Source organism: Hemiscyllium ocellatum, chromosome 24, assembly GCF_020745735.1.
Source record: "Hemiscyllium ocellatum isolate sHemOce1 chromosome 24, sHemOce1.pat.X.cur, whole genome shotgun sequence".
Classification (NCBI taxonomy): Eukaryota; Metazoa; Chordata; class Chondrichthyes; order Orectolobiformes; family Hemiscylliidae; genus Hemiscyllium; species Hemiscyllium ocellatum.
Window position 1 is genome coordinate 24,228,635 of NC_083424.1, and position 14,160 is coordinate 24,242,794.

General features: G+C 37.3%; 1 protein-coding gene across 1 annotated transcript in view; it reads left to right on the forward strand.

Moving 5' to 3' along the window:
- Positions 1-4,431, forward strand: part of LOC132827102 (AP-1 complex subunit beta-1) — a 70,422-nt gene extending 65,991 nt beyond the window's left edge. The window contains exons 21-22 of the mRNA XM_060843583.1: positions 1,236-1,390; positions 3,736-4,431. Of these exons, the coding sequence (XP_060699566.1) occupies positions 1,236-1,390; positions 3,736-3,810 (230 nt within the window). The 3' untranslated portion in view covers positions 3,811-4,431. The remainder of the gene's footprint in view (positions 1-1,235; positions 1,391-3,735) is intronic.
- The last annotated feature ends 9,729 nt before the right edge of the window (positions 4,432-14,160 follow it).

Genomic DNA, 14,160 nt, shown 5'->3' on the forward strand with positions numbered 1-14,160 from the left:
CTTGTTTCTTCTGTCCTCACTCAGCTTCTGGTTACCGACTTTATTACTTTCCAATTTGGGATACCCCTCAGGTTCCCATTGCCTGGCAAGCTATTTCAAACCCACCCCCAACAGCATTAGCAAATCTCCTTGCAGAGATATCAGTCCCAATCATGTACAAGTTAGATGGATTACACCTTAACAGTCCCAATCCCGTTCAGGTGTAACCCATCCAGCTTGTATAAGTCACACCTGTCCCAGAACCAGTCCCAGTTGCTCAGAATTTGATACCCTCCTTCCAACACTAGCTGTCCAGCTATGTGTTCAATTAATCAATCCTTCTGTTCTTATGCTCACTATTACATAGAGATTACTACTCTTCAGGTTTTGCTTTTAAATTTCCTCCCTAATTCCCTGGAATCTGCTCTGAGGACCTCCTCTTGCTACTTATGTCATTGGTGTATTTTGATTTAGGATTATAATAATGTTTTTGGGAGAAACCAGAATTGTGTCAGAATTTATTTGGCACAGTATTGCATATTGAAACATTAGAGTCACAAACGATCTGAAAGAATGTCGTACTTCTAACTTTAAATTTGAGTTGCTTGGGGCTGTATTTTAATATATTTGCAATGTACTTTGACTTGAGCCGTCCTGATTATAGGAACATGCTGGTGCCAAACCTGATATATGAAATTGGATAGTAGAAAGTGTAGACTACAGATGCTGGAGATCAGAGTGGAGAGTGTGGTGCTGGAAAAGCACAGCAGGTCAGGCGGCATTCGCAGAGCAGGAGAATCGATGTTTCAGGCATAAGTCCTTCAGGAATCTTTTCCTGGTGAAGGGCTTATGCCCAAAACTCCAATTCTTCTCCTCAAGCTGCCTGCTGTGCTTTTCCAGCACCACACACTCGATATGTGAAATTGGGTACAAGGAACAGTTTGAGAGGAATGCTGGTTGTCTTGCTCTCCATTTTTTTTTGTTCTAGGTGCACCTTTATCCACTGCATCGAAAGACTTTCAGTAATCTGAAAACTAAATTTGCAGTGTGTCTCTATTTGGTTCCTTCACGAGATTGGCTACCTGCACATTTCTGAATTATAAATGCAGGTCTCAAAAATGATTCTACATGCTATTGGCCCAGAGCTCTTCAAGGACAATTAGGAATGGTGGATAGTGCAGATATAACTACTCAAGTTGAAGTAGGATTTGTCTGAATTTTATACTTTTCTCTGAAATCTTTTTATAAACTTGCAGATGCAGTCACTAATAAGCTTCAAAGCAATAATATTTTCACTGTTGCAAAGAGGAATGTTGAAGGACAAGATATGTTATATCAATCCCTTAAATTGACAAATGGAATCTGGGTTTTAGCAGAGCTTAGAATCCAACCAGGCAATCCCAATTATACGGTAAGTGTTGAACATCATCTCCATTTGGCTTTTGAAGTTTTATTCTTTAACATTTGAAACTCTTATGTTATTTAGTGTGTTGATACAACGTATTGTGAACATGGAGTGGTGGTGGTGAACATGTACCTTTCCAGTTTGTAATATGTTGTGTAGAATGTGCTTTTACTGTACGTAAGCTGTTTATTTATTGCCAGCATTCACTTTAACAAAAGCCAGTACAAAATCTGGAATTCTGTTGATAAGCTCATTGTTCCTGCTGTATTTATTGGCAAGTTTATGGGCATGCCTCTCAACTTTGTACTTGAAGTTGAATAAGATGAGAGTGGAAATGTCTCCGATCCTTTATAATTTATTCAGAGTTTCTATTCAATTTGTGTCTTACATACAATTCAGTTTTACCACCAACCATATTTCTAAATTGTGCAGTGTTGAGAACTAAATGTTTTTAAGTATTAAATGTAGCAATGTAATTTTGTTCTTTTGTATTGGTCCAAATTCTTCGGATGGCTTGTTCTGTAATATGCATCGTTATGTAGCCTTCCCTATATGTTTGTTCTTAATGTTTTGCATTGTTATGTCCCTACATGCCATTTGTGTATTAATCAAGAATATTTTCTTTCTGATTTCTGTTGGGAAAAGATGTTGTATTTTATAGTTACCTTTATTTTTCCCTTTGTTGCATGCGTGCCATGGTGGTTTTGTCCTACGGGTCAGGATTTGGAGGTTAGCAATTCATTTAATTTTAGTCAGTTGCAAAATCTTGCAATTCCATTCTTTGCCCTATGCTTATGCAGTGTCTTTTTTGCTATGCTTTGCTAGCTGGCTTTTTTTCTGATGCCTATTTTCAGTGTTGCTGATTCACTGTCCCATGATGACTAAATAGGTCATTTACCATAAGCTCCCTAATTAAGTAGTTGATTAGAACTTTAATAATGAACGCTGGATTTGATTGGTTTACATGATGCTGAAACTATTTTCATCAACCGACCTCTTGAGTTTTAGAAAATATTCAGCATTTATCTTTGCTTGAAGCTCCAAAACTGCTAGAAAGAGCATTGCTATGAATCAACAGTCACAACATTAAAAAAAAACTGTGGTCAAAATTCTATGGTGCTCTAATGAAAATTCATTATTTTTCTTAAATTTGAAGTTAGTTGCAGATTAAAAGGGCGACAGGCTACAGATTATTTTTAACACTACAGTTTGCATTTTGTCTAGTGTCTTGGATAGTTTTGTTTTGACCAAATGATCATTCCTTGCATTTTTTAATGCATCATGTTTTGCTTTCAGCATTGCACATTTAACTGACATGAATATTGGGAAGGGAAGGAAATTAGCATTTTTCTTGTTGAGCAACTGAAATCAGTGCTGTGTAACATAAATAGATAGACTAACTAATTTTCTGTGATAAATGTCATAAACCAGAGGCCAGCATCTAAAAAGAATATTGAGAAATATTTGTTCCAATACGATAATAGTGCTATTGTAAATCTGCGTCCCCTCGTAATATTTATTCAAAAGCAACATCATGTAAGGTGTTCATAGGTATGTGGATGAACATAATTATTTGCATCAATTTCTTCATTCTTTTTAGTTTTCATGGTTTTCTGCTTGCTGATTAGAAAACCACTCGTGTTTATTGTGTGAAGTCCAGAATACAATGACTAGCAATTATTGCTTTGTCTCTAATGGCAGTCAATGGTATATCAGTTTTTTAAAAAATCATGAAAGTAAATTGCATACTTACTATAATCTTTTGTCAATAAAAGGAATTCTTACTTAAATTCATGCCTCTTACATACCTTCTATCTGCTTCCTACATGTACTGTTCAAAATCTGTAGCTGTAACATTTACGGAGTACAAACAGGATTGTTCATACAATTTAATGATGTAGAGTGGTTTTCGCCTTCATTGCCATTCAATGGGGCCTTTTGTTTGAAGAGGCTGTGTTTCATTACTTGGTGTTTTATATTTGTCTACTGATATGAAAGAGCAATTTATAGTCGCTGTTGGCTACATACTCCGTGCCCTGCTGTTTTGATTAATGTTAAGTTCATAAAGTACCAAATAGTGTATTTTTTTAAAACAGTGCAATGTTAAATATTAAGCATGTTTAAAAATCAGATTAAATTAAGATTATAAATTGTGGAGATTATATTCCATTGACCGTAATTAATCCACATTGTATTTAATGTACTAAAAGAAATGGACGCACTTAATCTTTCTTATGTAATTTGAAATTTTCACACAAGCTGTAGTGACAAGATGCTCTTTCATCCCAGCTAATCCAATATGTGACTCCAACTTTACACTGATGTGCTATTGACTCTTTCCTTTGTTACAGTTATCGCTGAAATGCAGAGTCTCAGAAGTATCCCAGCATGTTTTCCAGGCATATGAAGTAATTTTGAAGAATTGAGCAATTTAAGGTCATCTCTGGCAGAAAGTCACTGCAGTTGTTTATTTGGGAGCCTATAAGCACTGATAATGGACAGAAATTATATATGTGACACCTTGGTGCCACTGAAGAAGTTGCATTATTGTGAAGGGTATTTATTGTATACTCAAGATCTCCGAGTATATTGACCCATTAACACTAAAGTCTATTGTATAATGCTAGTATATCTAAATTCATTATTCCATTGATGATGCGCTCTAAATACAATATTCAGATATTTACTATGTTGATTTCTCTCTCAATCTGGTCATTTGAATGTAATGTAATATCATGACATGGTGAATTGCCTAGTGTGTGAAGAGGCTGTGCTCAATACACTGCCATTCCAGCTGTAGGGTAATTGTCCTTGTTCAAATTTGTATTCTCTTCATAATGTGTGATGTGACTTTAAAATTTTGTGCGATGACATTTTGTGTATTTGTACACTAGTAATATGGTTCATGCTGATAGTGTGCTCTTTGGGTTCCACCATTGCAGCTAATGTCAAGGTGTTGATCAGTAGTCATATCAGAAATAAACTGGACTTGTGGGGTAAAGGTACCCAGGAGGCTGATTTGAATGTATAAGAAAATTTCATTTTTATTTCATGGGTGTTGTTTTTCTTCATGTTGTGGATGATGCTTTAATTTTGGAAAGGTTTATTGTTTCAATTTGTGACCCTTTATGCTAGGTTAAGTTGTCCCCTTCTTAGTTTTCAACTGACTTGTTCATCCATTCACATTCTAGTTATAAAGTTAAGAAAATGTCCAGAATTTAAAACAGGTTGAAAGAAATGGCTTCACTTGATATTAACATGTTTACCTCCAGCTTGTGTAAACTTCAACATGTTGAGAATTGTATTGGAATCCTGTTGCTGCAATATTGCAATATTCTCAGATAAATGCATAACTTCTCTGCTGCTCCTCCATTACTATTCAGACCAGCATCATGTCCATTTTTGTTGCATAGTCCTTGTGAACATGCTGACAGCTTACATTAATAACACTTAAATTCTTACTAAGACTTGCATTATCCTTTTTTAAACTGCAAAGAAAATCATTTCAAAAGTAGCTAAATTAATAATAGGTGACTTCAGGCTGTGCTGATCCTAAATTTTTGAACATAAATCTAGCATTTTTATAATTTGCAATTTTCCCTTTATATGCAGAGCTACAAATAAGTTAAAAGACCCTCTCAGCTGGTACATCTCAGGCACAATTACATGAAGGAAACTAGTGCATAATGTTTTGGCATATAACAGGGTAAATCATGTCCTTGACCAGTTGAAATGGAAATATTATAAACTGATAGTTGTGCTGAAATATTATCAAACTGGTACAGGATTGGCAGTGTTTGGGTTTTTCACTGTAGGTGTGCATTATTCACCAAAGGGTGCACTCACTTATCATGGGTCACCTTCCAGTTGAATCCTATAGCAGAGGATTGAAAGAAAGAAGAAGAATTAGGCATCTTAATCAGCTTTAATTTTTTTCATTAGCACCCAAAGATGAACTAAGTGTACAAATTGTTTATAATATTTGGATGCTACAATGGAAGAGGAGTACTACCATAGATGAATCCAATAAGCCAAATAGCTTCCATCATCTAACATTATCTTGTGAACTTAAGTATATAATTTGGTGTCGAGGATGGGGAACACATGAAGTTGGCAAATGCTGAGTCAAATGTAAATATTTTTGATAACTGCCTTTGGGACTGGAGTGCGAAAAGATTTTTGCAAGTTGATCTTTTAAATTTTTGATCTCTAAATTTTTCAATTTAATTTTGGGAATTCGATTTAGTCAATTTTTCCAATTGTTATGTAGGTTTTCAAAAAAGTTAATTTTTGATATTTTAAATAACAGAATTTGCCTACAAACAAATGGTTATAAACCTTGAAAATTAAAAGTTTGTCAAACCTTGAAACAGTAACCTGTTCCTATTCTATGTATATTTGTTGCATCAGAGAAGTTTGACACTTAAAGAAAATGCCTGGGAAGAAAATTAATTTTGTCAATTTATGATGGAATAGGGTAAATTGAGTTTCAACTAAGTACATTACAGGTATAAGGATCACATTTTCACATTATGTGTCGCCAAAACTAATTGGCTGGATGGCTAGTTTGTGATGCAAAGTGACTTCAACAACATGGATTCAATTCCTGCACTGACTAAGATTACCATGAAGGACTTTCCTCAGTCTCTTCCGTCACCTGACCTATGGTGACCCTTGGATGAAACCATCGCCATCTGTCTGTAATGAGACAGCAGCCTTATGGTCTGGTAAGAATGAGGCAATTTTACCATTATCTTTGGTACAATTCATTGATCAGAGCAAGAGTTTCAATTGCCTAAAGTGATCAGAGAAATTTTGCAGTTTTATTCTTCCCTAATCTGCCTATTTAGTTCTTCACTTTTTGAGATCGCTTTTGGGGTGAATCGATTGTACATATTATGATGCAGTAGACATCACGTTTGTGAGAGACAGATTAGAACATTACTAGTTTCCTGCCCTTGTATGTTCTTGTCGCTGTTGTTACATCCACTATCCTGCTTGAGTAGCTTTTGACACAGCAGGACAGTTTGTTGGTTTCCCCACCATGGTGTTCCATTGCCTCACTTGTGGTGTTCAGCTTTGTGGGGCTGTCCTTGCTTAACTCCTGTCTTAGATGAATAATTATAGCCAGGCCATTTACAATAATGTCTGTCTTCCAAACCAAAGTTCCCACCAGAGTGTAACTTACCACCAACTATCCTTTAATCTTTTCTGCATGTTGCTTCTGTGACAACTTAGGTTTTTGTCACTCTCCATATAATCAACCAACTTCTTCACTGCCTCTTTCATGTTAGTAGACTATCTGTGGAAGTCAGTCCTGAATATGACATCAGTTGCTGCTATTGTAATTACCTTAATCTAATTGTTCAGAGATGTTATAACACTTGTCTGGGGCATGTATGTCCTGAACCCAGACCTTCTTGCCCAGAGTAGGGACGCTACCACAATGCCACATGAACCTTCAGACAGTTGCTCTGTTGCATCTTGCTTTGAGTTGGTTAGGCATATGAGCTCAAAATCATGGTGAAACCACATGACCAACTGCCGCGTCCAGTCTTGCAGAAGCAAATGTGATAAAGGTGAATAATATGTTATGGACCAGGCCAGACCACTTCAAAGCATTTTAAGAGGGCAGCCCAAACCCTAAGTTTTCTAATTGTTTTAGACAGATGTAAGGTGAATATCCCAAGAGTGATGCAGCTGATCAGACCACTTGGCTTCAAGTAAAACAGAATAAATCCCACAAAGAGCCCCTAATCTGTTATGGACCATTTTAAGAAGGTAACCCAGACCCTAACTTAGTTGTTTTAGGCAGAGGTAAGGTGGATATTCCAAGAGTCACGCAGCTGGTCAACCCATGCAATTTTAAACAAAACTTTTTATAGAGTACCAAATGAAGTGCAAAAACAGAATAGAATAGAGAATAACTCAATCTATCTGAAAATCCAATCAACTCTCATGCACCTTAATGATGCTGTTACAATTTCTTGCAACATCTCCATAAACACACTCATTGGAAAGAAAGATAAATTCAGACTCAGGTTCTTATAGGAGAGATGTTAGAGGGCGGATCAGCCAAAGATCATTTGCTGAAACATGGAACCTCGTTTCACTCTGGCCCCAGCTAAAACAAAACCAAAGTAGAAAAATCCCTGAATGGGGAGAACACCCCTTTCATTGTATGAGTGTTTTCTTTTTAAAAAAAACCTAAAAGTCCTTCTGTCTGATTGTTGCCTGAGGTATTATCTGTTATGGACCAGGGCATTTCAGAAAAGTAACCCAGACCCTAACTTTGCTCTTTGTTTTGAGCAGGTGTAACACAGATTAGATTAGATTACTTAGTGTGGAAACAGGCCCTTCGCCCCAACAAGTCCACACCAACCCACTGAAGCGCAATCCACCCAGACCCATTCCCCTACATTTACCCCTTCACCTAACACTCTGGGCAATTTAGCATGACCAGTTCACCTAACCTGCACATTTTTGGATTGTGGGAGGAGAGATGCCGCAGGTCAAACCATACAATTATAAACAAAAAGAATATATTTACAAGATTACCGAATGAAACACAAATAAAAGAATACAGAATAATGTAACCTATCCGAAAACCCAACAGATAATCCCAACATAATGATGCTGTTCCAAATATTAGATTAGATCAGACTTACAGTGTGGAAACAGGCCCTTCGGCCCAACAAGTCCACACCGACCCGCCGAAGCGCAACCCACCCATACCCCTACATTTACCCCTTACCTAACACTACGGGCAATTTAGCATGGCCAATTCACCTGACCCGCACATCTTTGGACTGTGGGAGGAAACCGGAGCACCCGGAGGAAACCCACGCAGACACGGGGAGAACGTGCAAACTCCACACTTGCAACAATCCCCATAAACACCCCTTGGCACAAAAGGTAAAATCAAACAGAGTCTTAACAGGAGAGAAGTCAGCGAGAGAGTACCTGCTTCTTTGGGTCCAGCAGCTTTTACAACTGCCTGACTGCTTTCAGTGATAAGCCAGATCACACGAACCAGAGAAAAGCTGGGAGAACTGGCCACACGTTTTTCATTGTACAAGTGTTTTTTTTTAAACTTTTTTTTAAATCAAATTGGCTGTAAGCTTTCCAAGCTTTTCAGGACCTGTGTTTTTATGACCACATGAAAAGAAGATCAAGGTTAGCATAATCTTGTTAAAGGAGCAGCAGCATTATCACATACCTGTTAGCCATAATCAGAGTGGCCTATAACCAGACAAATTGGAACCTCAGCCTTTTCGAACCCCTTTTTCAATAAAAAACCAGGGCAACATAACCTTGTTAAAGGAGCAGCATTGTCACATTTATAATGCTATCATTAAGGAATTTCTGTTTTTAAAATAGAGACAGATGGGTTTTGGTTTCAGTTGTCAAGGTAACTTTTTTATTGAAAAGTAATCTGTAGACATGTCCTAACTACATAATTTCCAAAAAAGCACATTATTTAGTAGCGTGTAGCCAGATGCTTGTGCTGTTCATTGGATTTTGCACAGCTGAATTTATTGACGTAAGGCAACCTCATCAGGAGCCATTGGTGGCTTAGCTTTTGTTCAATTCAGAAGAATGTGGCTCCAGTTTCATCCTGAAGAAAGGTTACACCTGAAATGTCAACTTCTGCACCTCCTGATGCTGCATGGCTTGTTGTGTTCTTCCAGCCTCCTACTTGTCTACTTTGGATTCCAGCATCTGCAGTTTTTTTGATCTCTAATTCAGTTTCATCCTAGCAGGAGAAAAGCCGTTGTGTTTAGATAAGTTTTATTGTAGCAAAAAGAACAGGTTAGTTTGTGAAGTCTGTTTAGAAGATCTCCAGCAGTCAGAACTGGAAACAAGTCGTAAAACTATTTCAGCAAGGAGAGCTGGGAAGAGTTAAGTAAGGAGTTAAGATGTATAACACTTCACTGGGATTCAGCTTCTGAAAAGGATATTGGTGAGGAAAAAGTCCATATTTGGTTTTGCAATTTCTGCTTAGGTCTTTCAAACTTAACTGCATATATATAGCTTTGTGTTTTTTTTACTTCTGTGTAATAAACTCATATTCTTGTCTTATACTTCACCTTATTGTGAGTACAGTGTTTAACCACTACAGGTAAACAAATGCAAAAATAAACATTACACATTACCAAAACAGGTCTCATTTTGGTATCTGTCTAGATCAGTATTAACATGGGATCATACCAAAGACCTCTTGGCAGGATAGAAATTTGTTGAATTTAAATGAGATGTGTGAACCTTTTACAGAAAGGAGTATGTGTAGGTAATGGGCATAAAACAGGAGTATTTAGACTAGATTAGACTTACAGTGTGGAAACAGGCCCTTCGGCCCAACAAGTCCACACCGACCCGCCGAAGCGCAACACTATGGGCAATTTAGCTTGGCTAATTCACCTGACCCGCACATCTTTGTGACTGTGGGAGGAAACCGGAGCACCCGGAGGAAACCCACGCAGACACGGGGAGAACGTGCAAACTCCACACAGTCAGTCGCCTGAGTCGGGAATTGAACCCGGGTCTACAGGCGCTGTGAGGCAGCAGTGCTAACCACTGTGCCACCGTGCCGCCCATATTTAGTAGTATAAGAATGTAAGAACCAGGATAGGTAATTCAGCTCCTCAAACATCCTTTGTCATTTAGTATGGTTCTGGCTGTTCTCATTTTGGCTTCAGCAGTAATTCTTGCCCACTCTCCATAACTCTTTTTAATTCATTACTAATTAAAGATCCCTTATTTCCTCAAATTTATTTAGTGTCCTGGTGTCCACCAGACTCAAGTATAGTAAATTCGACAGCCCTTGCAAAGAAGTAATTCCTCATCATTTTTAAACTAGAGGGCAGTAGACATTAAAACAATGACCTCTTATTCTGGATTGGTGAAGGGAAAGGTGAAGTATATTGCACGGTTTGGACTGTCAGAGTGACTTTGTGTTGCTAAGACTTTTCCGGAAGTAGAATACATAAATAAATTATATCAAATCTTTTGACCAAAGCAAAATTGAATTTGTGAATGAATTGCAGGTAGAAATAGAAGTAGCCTCTTGTAAGGACATGATGCTTAATGTAATAACCCAGCATTTACAATTAAAAGAAGGGAAACTTGAAATTGATATGTCACTGCTAGAATTAGGTAAGATTCAGAAATGAGGACAAAACTTGAGGTGAAAAAAATAGAGATGCGAAGGGCAATGGAAAGGGAGGAGAAAGAAAAGGAAATGAAATGTAAAAAGCTTGTTCAGAGAGATAAGGAAATAGGACATTTGGTCAGAGAAAAGCTTAGACTAAAGGAAGAAAGATGCCATAGTTCAGAGAATGATCCCGATTCCAATCAGGAATTTGGTTTAACTTGAAATCTACTTTTGGTGCTTAAATTTAGAGAGGACAGAGTTGGAAGATATTTTGTCTGATTTAAAGTGTGCGCACTGTTTTCTCAGAAGAATAATCTGTAGACTGTGGAACTGTTAAAATAATAATGGTTATGAACTTGTCCCTGAAGGTTATTTATTAAAATTTAGGACTTCTAAAAGAGACCTAATCAGCCCTTTGTAGAATCTGCAAGCGAAAGCAATGCTTAGGAATCAGTGGTTTTGGTCATTGAAGTTAAAGAGAACAAGGAACTTGGTGATTGTGATTATGGAAGAAAGTGGAAATGGAATTTTAGTAAACCTCAACTTCTTTAAATGAGCATCAGAGAAGAAACAGTTCTGGCAGATACCTATGATGTCTAATAAAGTTACATGTGGGGAAATACTCACATTGGAATCATTGAGGGAAATTGGAAGAATAGAAAACTTGGGAATGGAATAGCTATCAATGTTCGGGAACAAACAGTATTATGGCCAAAATAATACAGGAGAAAAGACTAGAACCTAAAAACGATGTAAAGAAAATTGACAGGCTATACGTAAAAAAACAGTTGTTGGAAGTTCATTGGGAGACCGATTGTAATAGTAGGAATGCCTAAGAAATCATCAGAAAAGAAAATCTATTGAAACTGTAGCAGTCATGCAATTGAAGCCAGTTTGGTTAGAACCTACTAGGAAAGGGGCGATGAAGTCAAGAAAATTCTTGCTTGATTATTGATAAAAATGAATAAGACTGGAAGTTCTGAATATTTTCTCTGAGAGAAACATTTCTTTATGTTCCAAAGCAAAGTGCTAGCTGATGATACAATTTGACTTCTAGAGAGATTAATGGCAAAGATATTAATTGGAGATATACCTGGCAGATACAATTCCAACTCATTATGAAGAGTTGGATTAAAGAATGATTTAGGAAATGCAGAATTTGTAGTTGATGTAGTGTAACAAATACTTATAGAAGGAATTGATTTTTTTTTTTATTTACTGTTTGCCATTAGAGGTGCACCTAATGAGACCATCTGATTCTCTCCTTTCGATCAGATATAAGGGGGACTCCTTAAGTTAATTAGAAAATTTATAAACCAAAGCTAAAGACCACACGTATGATATACATATCAGAGAAAAGTTAATGAAAGCTTGAGTTGGCTCAAAAACATTTGAAAATACTGAATAGGGTATGATTAATAGGAGCTGTCAGTTAAATATTCAAATTAGATATTCAAGTACTGAATCCATTCAACTTAATCTCTGCTATTTACCAATAACAAAAACCACTTTGACCACTCCAGCTTGATATTACAAAAAAAACAAAGCTATTATCTCTGCTCCTTGCTGCTGACCCCACATAATGTTCCCAACTCTGCTATTTATCTCAGACTGAACTAGATTGTTTGCAACTTCAGCATCTTAGTTGACCCCAAACTCAGCTCTGAATCTTAGCATCTCTCCATCATAAGAGCTGCTCATGACCAATAGCCCACCCACATTTTATTCAGTCTAGCTACCAATGAATGCTTATCTGATTGTTCACCTCCAGGTACAGCTATTCCATTGTCCTCTGAATTTGCACCCTATCTCTACCTATTCAAAATTCTGTTTGTGTCATATCCCTTAAACCAATGATTGATCATTGCTCATAATTTCTCCCTCCCTCCCATAGCCTTCCATTCTGTACTGCTTAGTTTCATCCTAGCAGGACAAAAGCCTCCTTTTCTGTACTGCTTAGTCCCCTCATACCTTGAAATCTCCTCTCAACACTCTTGGCCTCCCCCCACACCCATAGGAGGTATTGTAAGGTTGCAGATGACACCAAAATTGGAGGTGTAGTGGACAGTGAAAAAGGTTACCTCGGAGTACAGTATGACCTTGATCAGATGGGCCAAATGGGCTGAGGAGTGATAGATGGAGTTTAGTTTAGATAAATGTGAGGTGCTGTGTTTTGGAAAGGTATATCAGGGCAGGACCTATATACTTAGTAGTAAGGTCCTGGGGTGTGTTGCTGAACAAAAAGACCTTGGGGTGCAGGTTAATAGTTCCTTGGAAGTGGAGTCACAGGTAGATAGGACAGTGAAAAAGGCATTTGGTATGCTTTCCTTTATTGGTACAGGAGTTGGGAGATCATGTTGTGGCCGTACAGGACATTGGTTAGACCACTTTTGGAATATTATGTGAAATTCTAGTCTCCCTCCTATAGGAAAGATGTGTGAAACTTGAATGGGTTTAGAAGAGATTTACAAGGATGTTGTCAGGGTTGGAGGGTTTGAGCTATAGGGAAAGGTTAAATAGGCTGGGGCTGTTTTCCCTGGAGCATTGGAGGCTGAGGGGTGACTTATTTATAAAACCATGAGGGGCATGGATGGGATAAATAGACAAAGTCTTTTTCCTAGGTTGGAGGAGTTCAGAATAGAGGGCATAGATTTAAGGTGAGAGAGGAAAACTTTAAAATGGATATAAGGAGCAACTTTTTCATGCAAAGGGTGGTGAATGTATGGAATGAGCTGCCAGAGGAAGTAGTGGAGACGTACAATTATAACATTTTAAAAGGCATCTGGATGGGTATATGAATACGAAAGGTTTAGAGGGACAGTGGCCAAGTGTTGGAAAATTGGACTAGATTAGTTTAGGATATCTAATGGTCATGAACAAATTGGACTTAAAGGTCTGTTTCTGTGCTGTACATCTCTGACTGTATAACTCACTATAAAAGCAGTAGACTTAAACTTTTCATACTCTATTTCAAGTGTTCCCTTGTCTCTGAAAGTGGAAATTCAAGTGTATTTAACTAGGGTATTAGGACCTCAGCCAAGTGTATGAAACCAGATCAGGTATGTTCTCAATAAGGAAAAGAAAGAAGGCATAATAGTGAAACCCAATCTTGTCTGTGCTTGTCTATACATCCAGAAACTTTCTGATGGAAGTAATTGTCCCAACCCAAAGCTGTTGATGATAATTCTAACACAATGACAGCATCTTACTGTGGCTGTGGTTAAGATCTGCCGACTTGCCACAAACCTGGAAATTCTGTTAATCTGTTTGACCCGATTTCATAGTCTCATCTAGTCATTTAGAAAAGAATTACGTAACTGTATTAATCACTTTTTTTTTAAAAATGTCAAATACCTTTCAAAGAGTATTTGTGCTCATTAAAGCTTACTGACTTTGTTTTAAAGCTCAAAATTTTTAAGGTTAAGAAAGTTTATATTGAAGTATTAAAAGGTAAATAAATTAGGTAATTAAAGTATCAAACATTGCAAAGTTTCTAACGGAGAGCATCTTACCATTGCAGTTGCATGTCCAGTAGATAAAAATCTGAGGAGCTGTCAATATTCGGATGCACTCACAAATATTAGCATTTTTCTACATTGACCATTTACTGTAGGATTAGAAA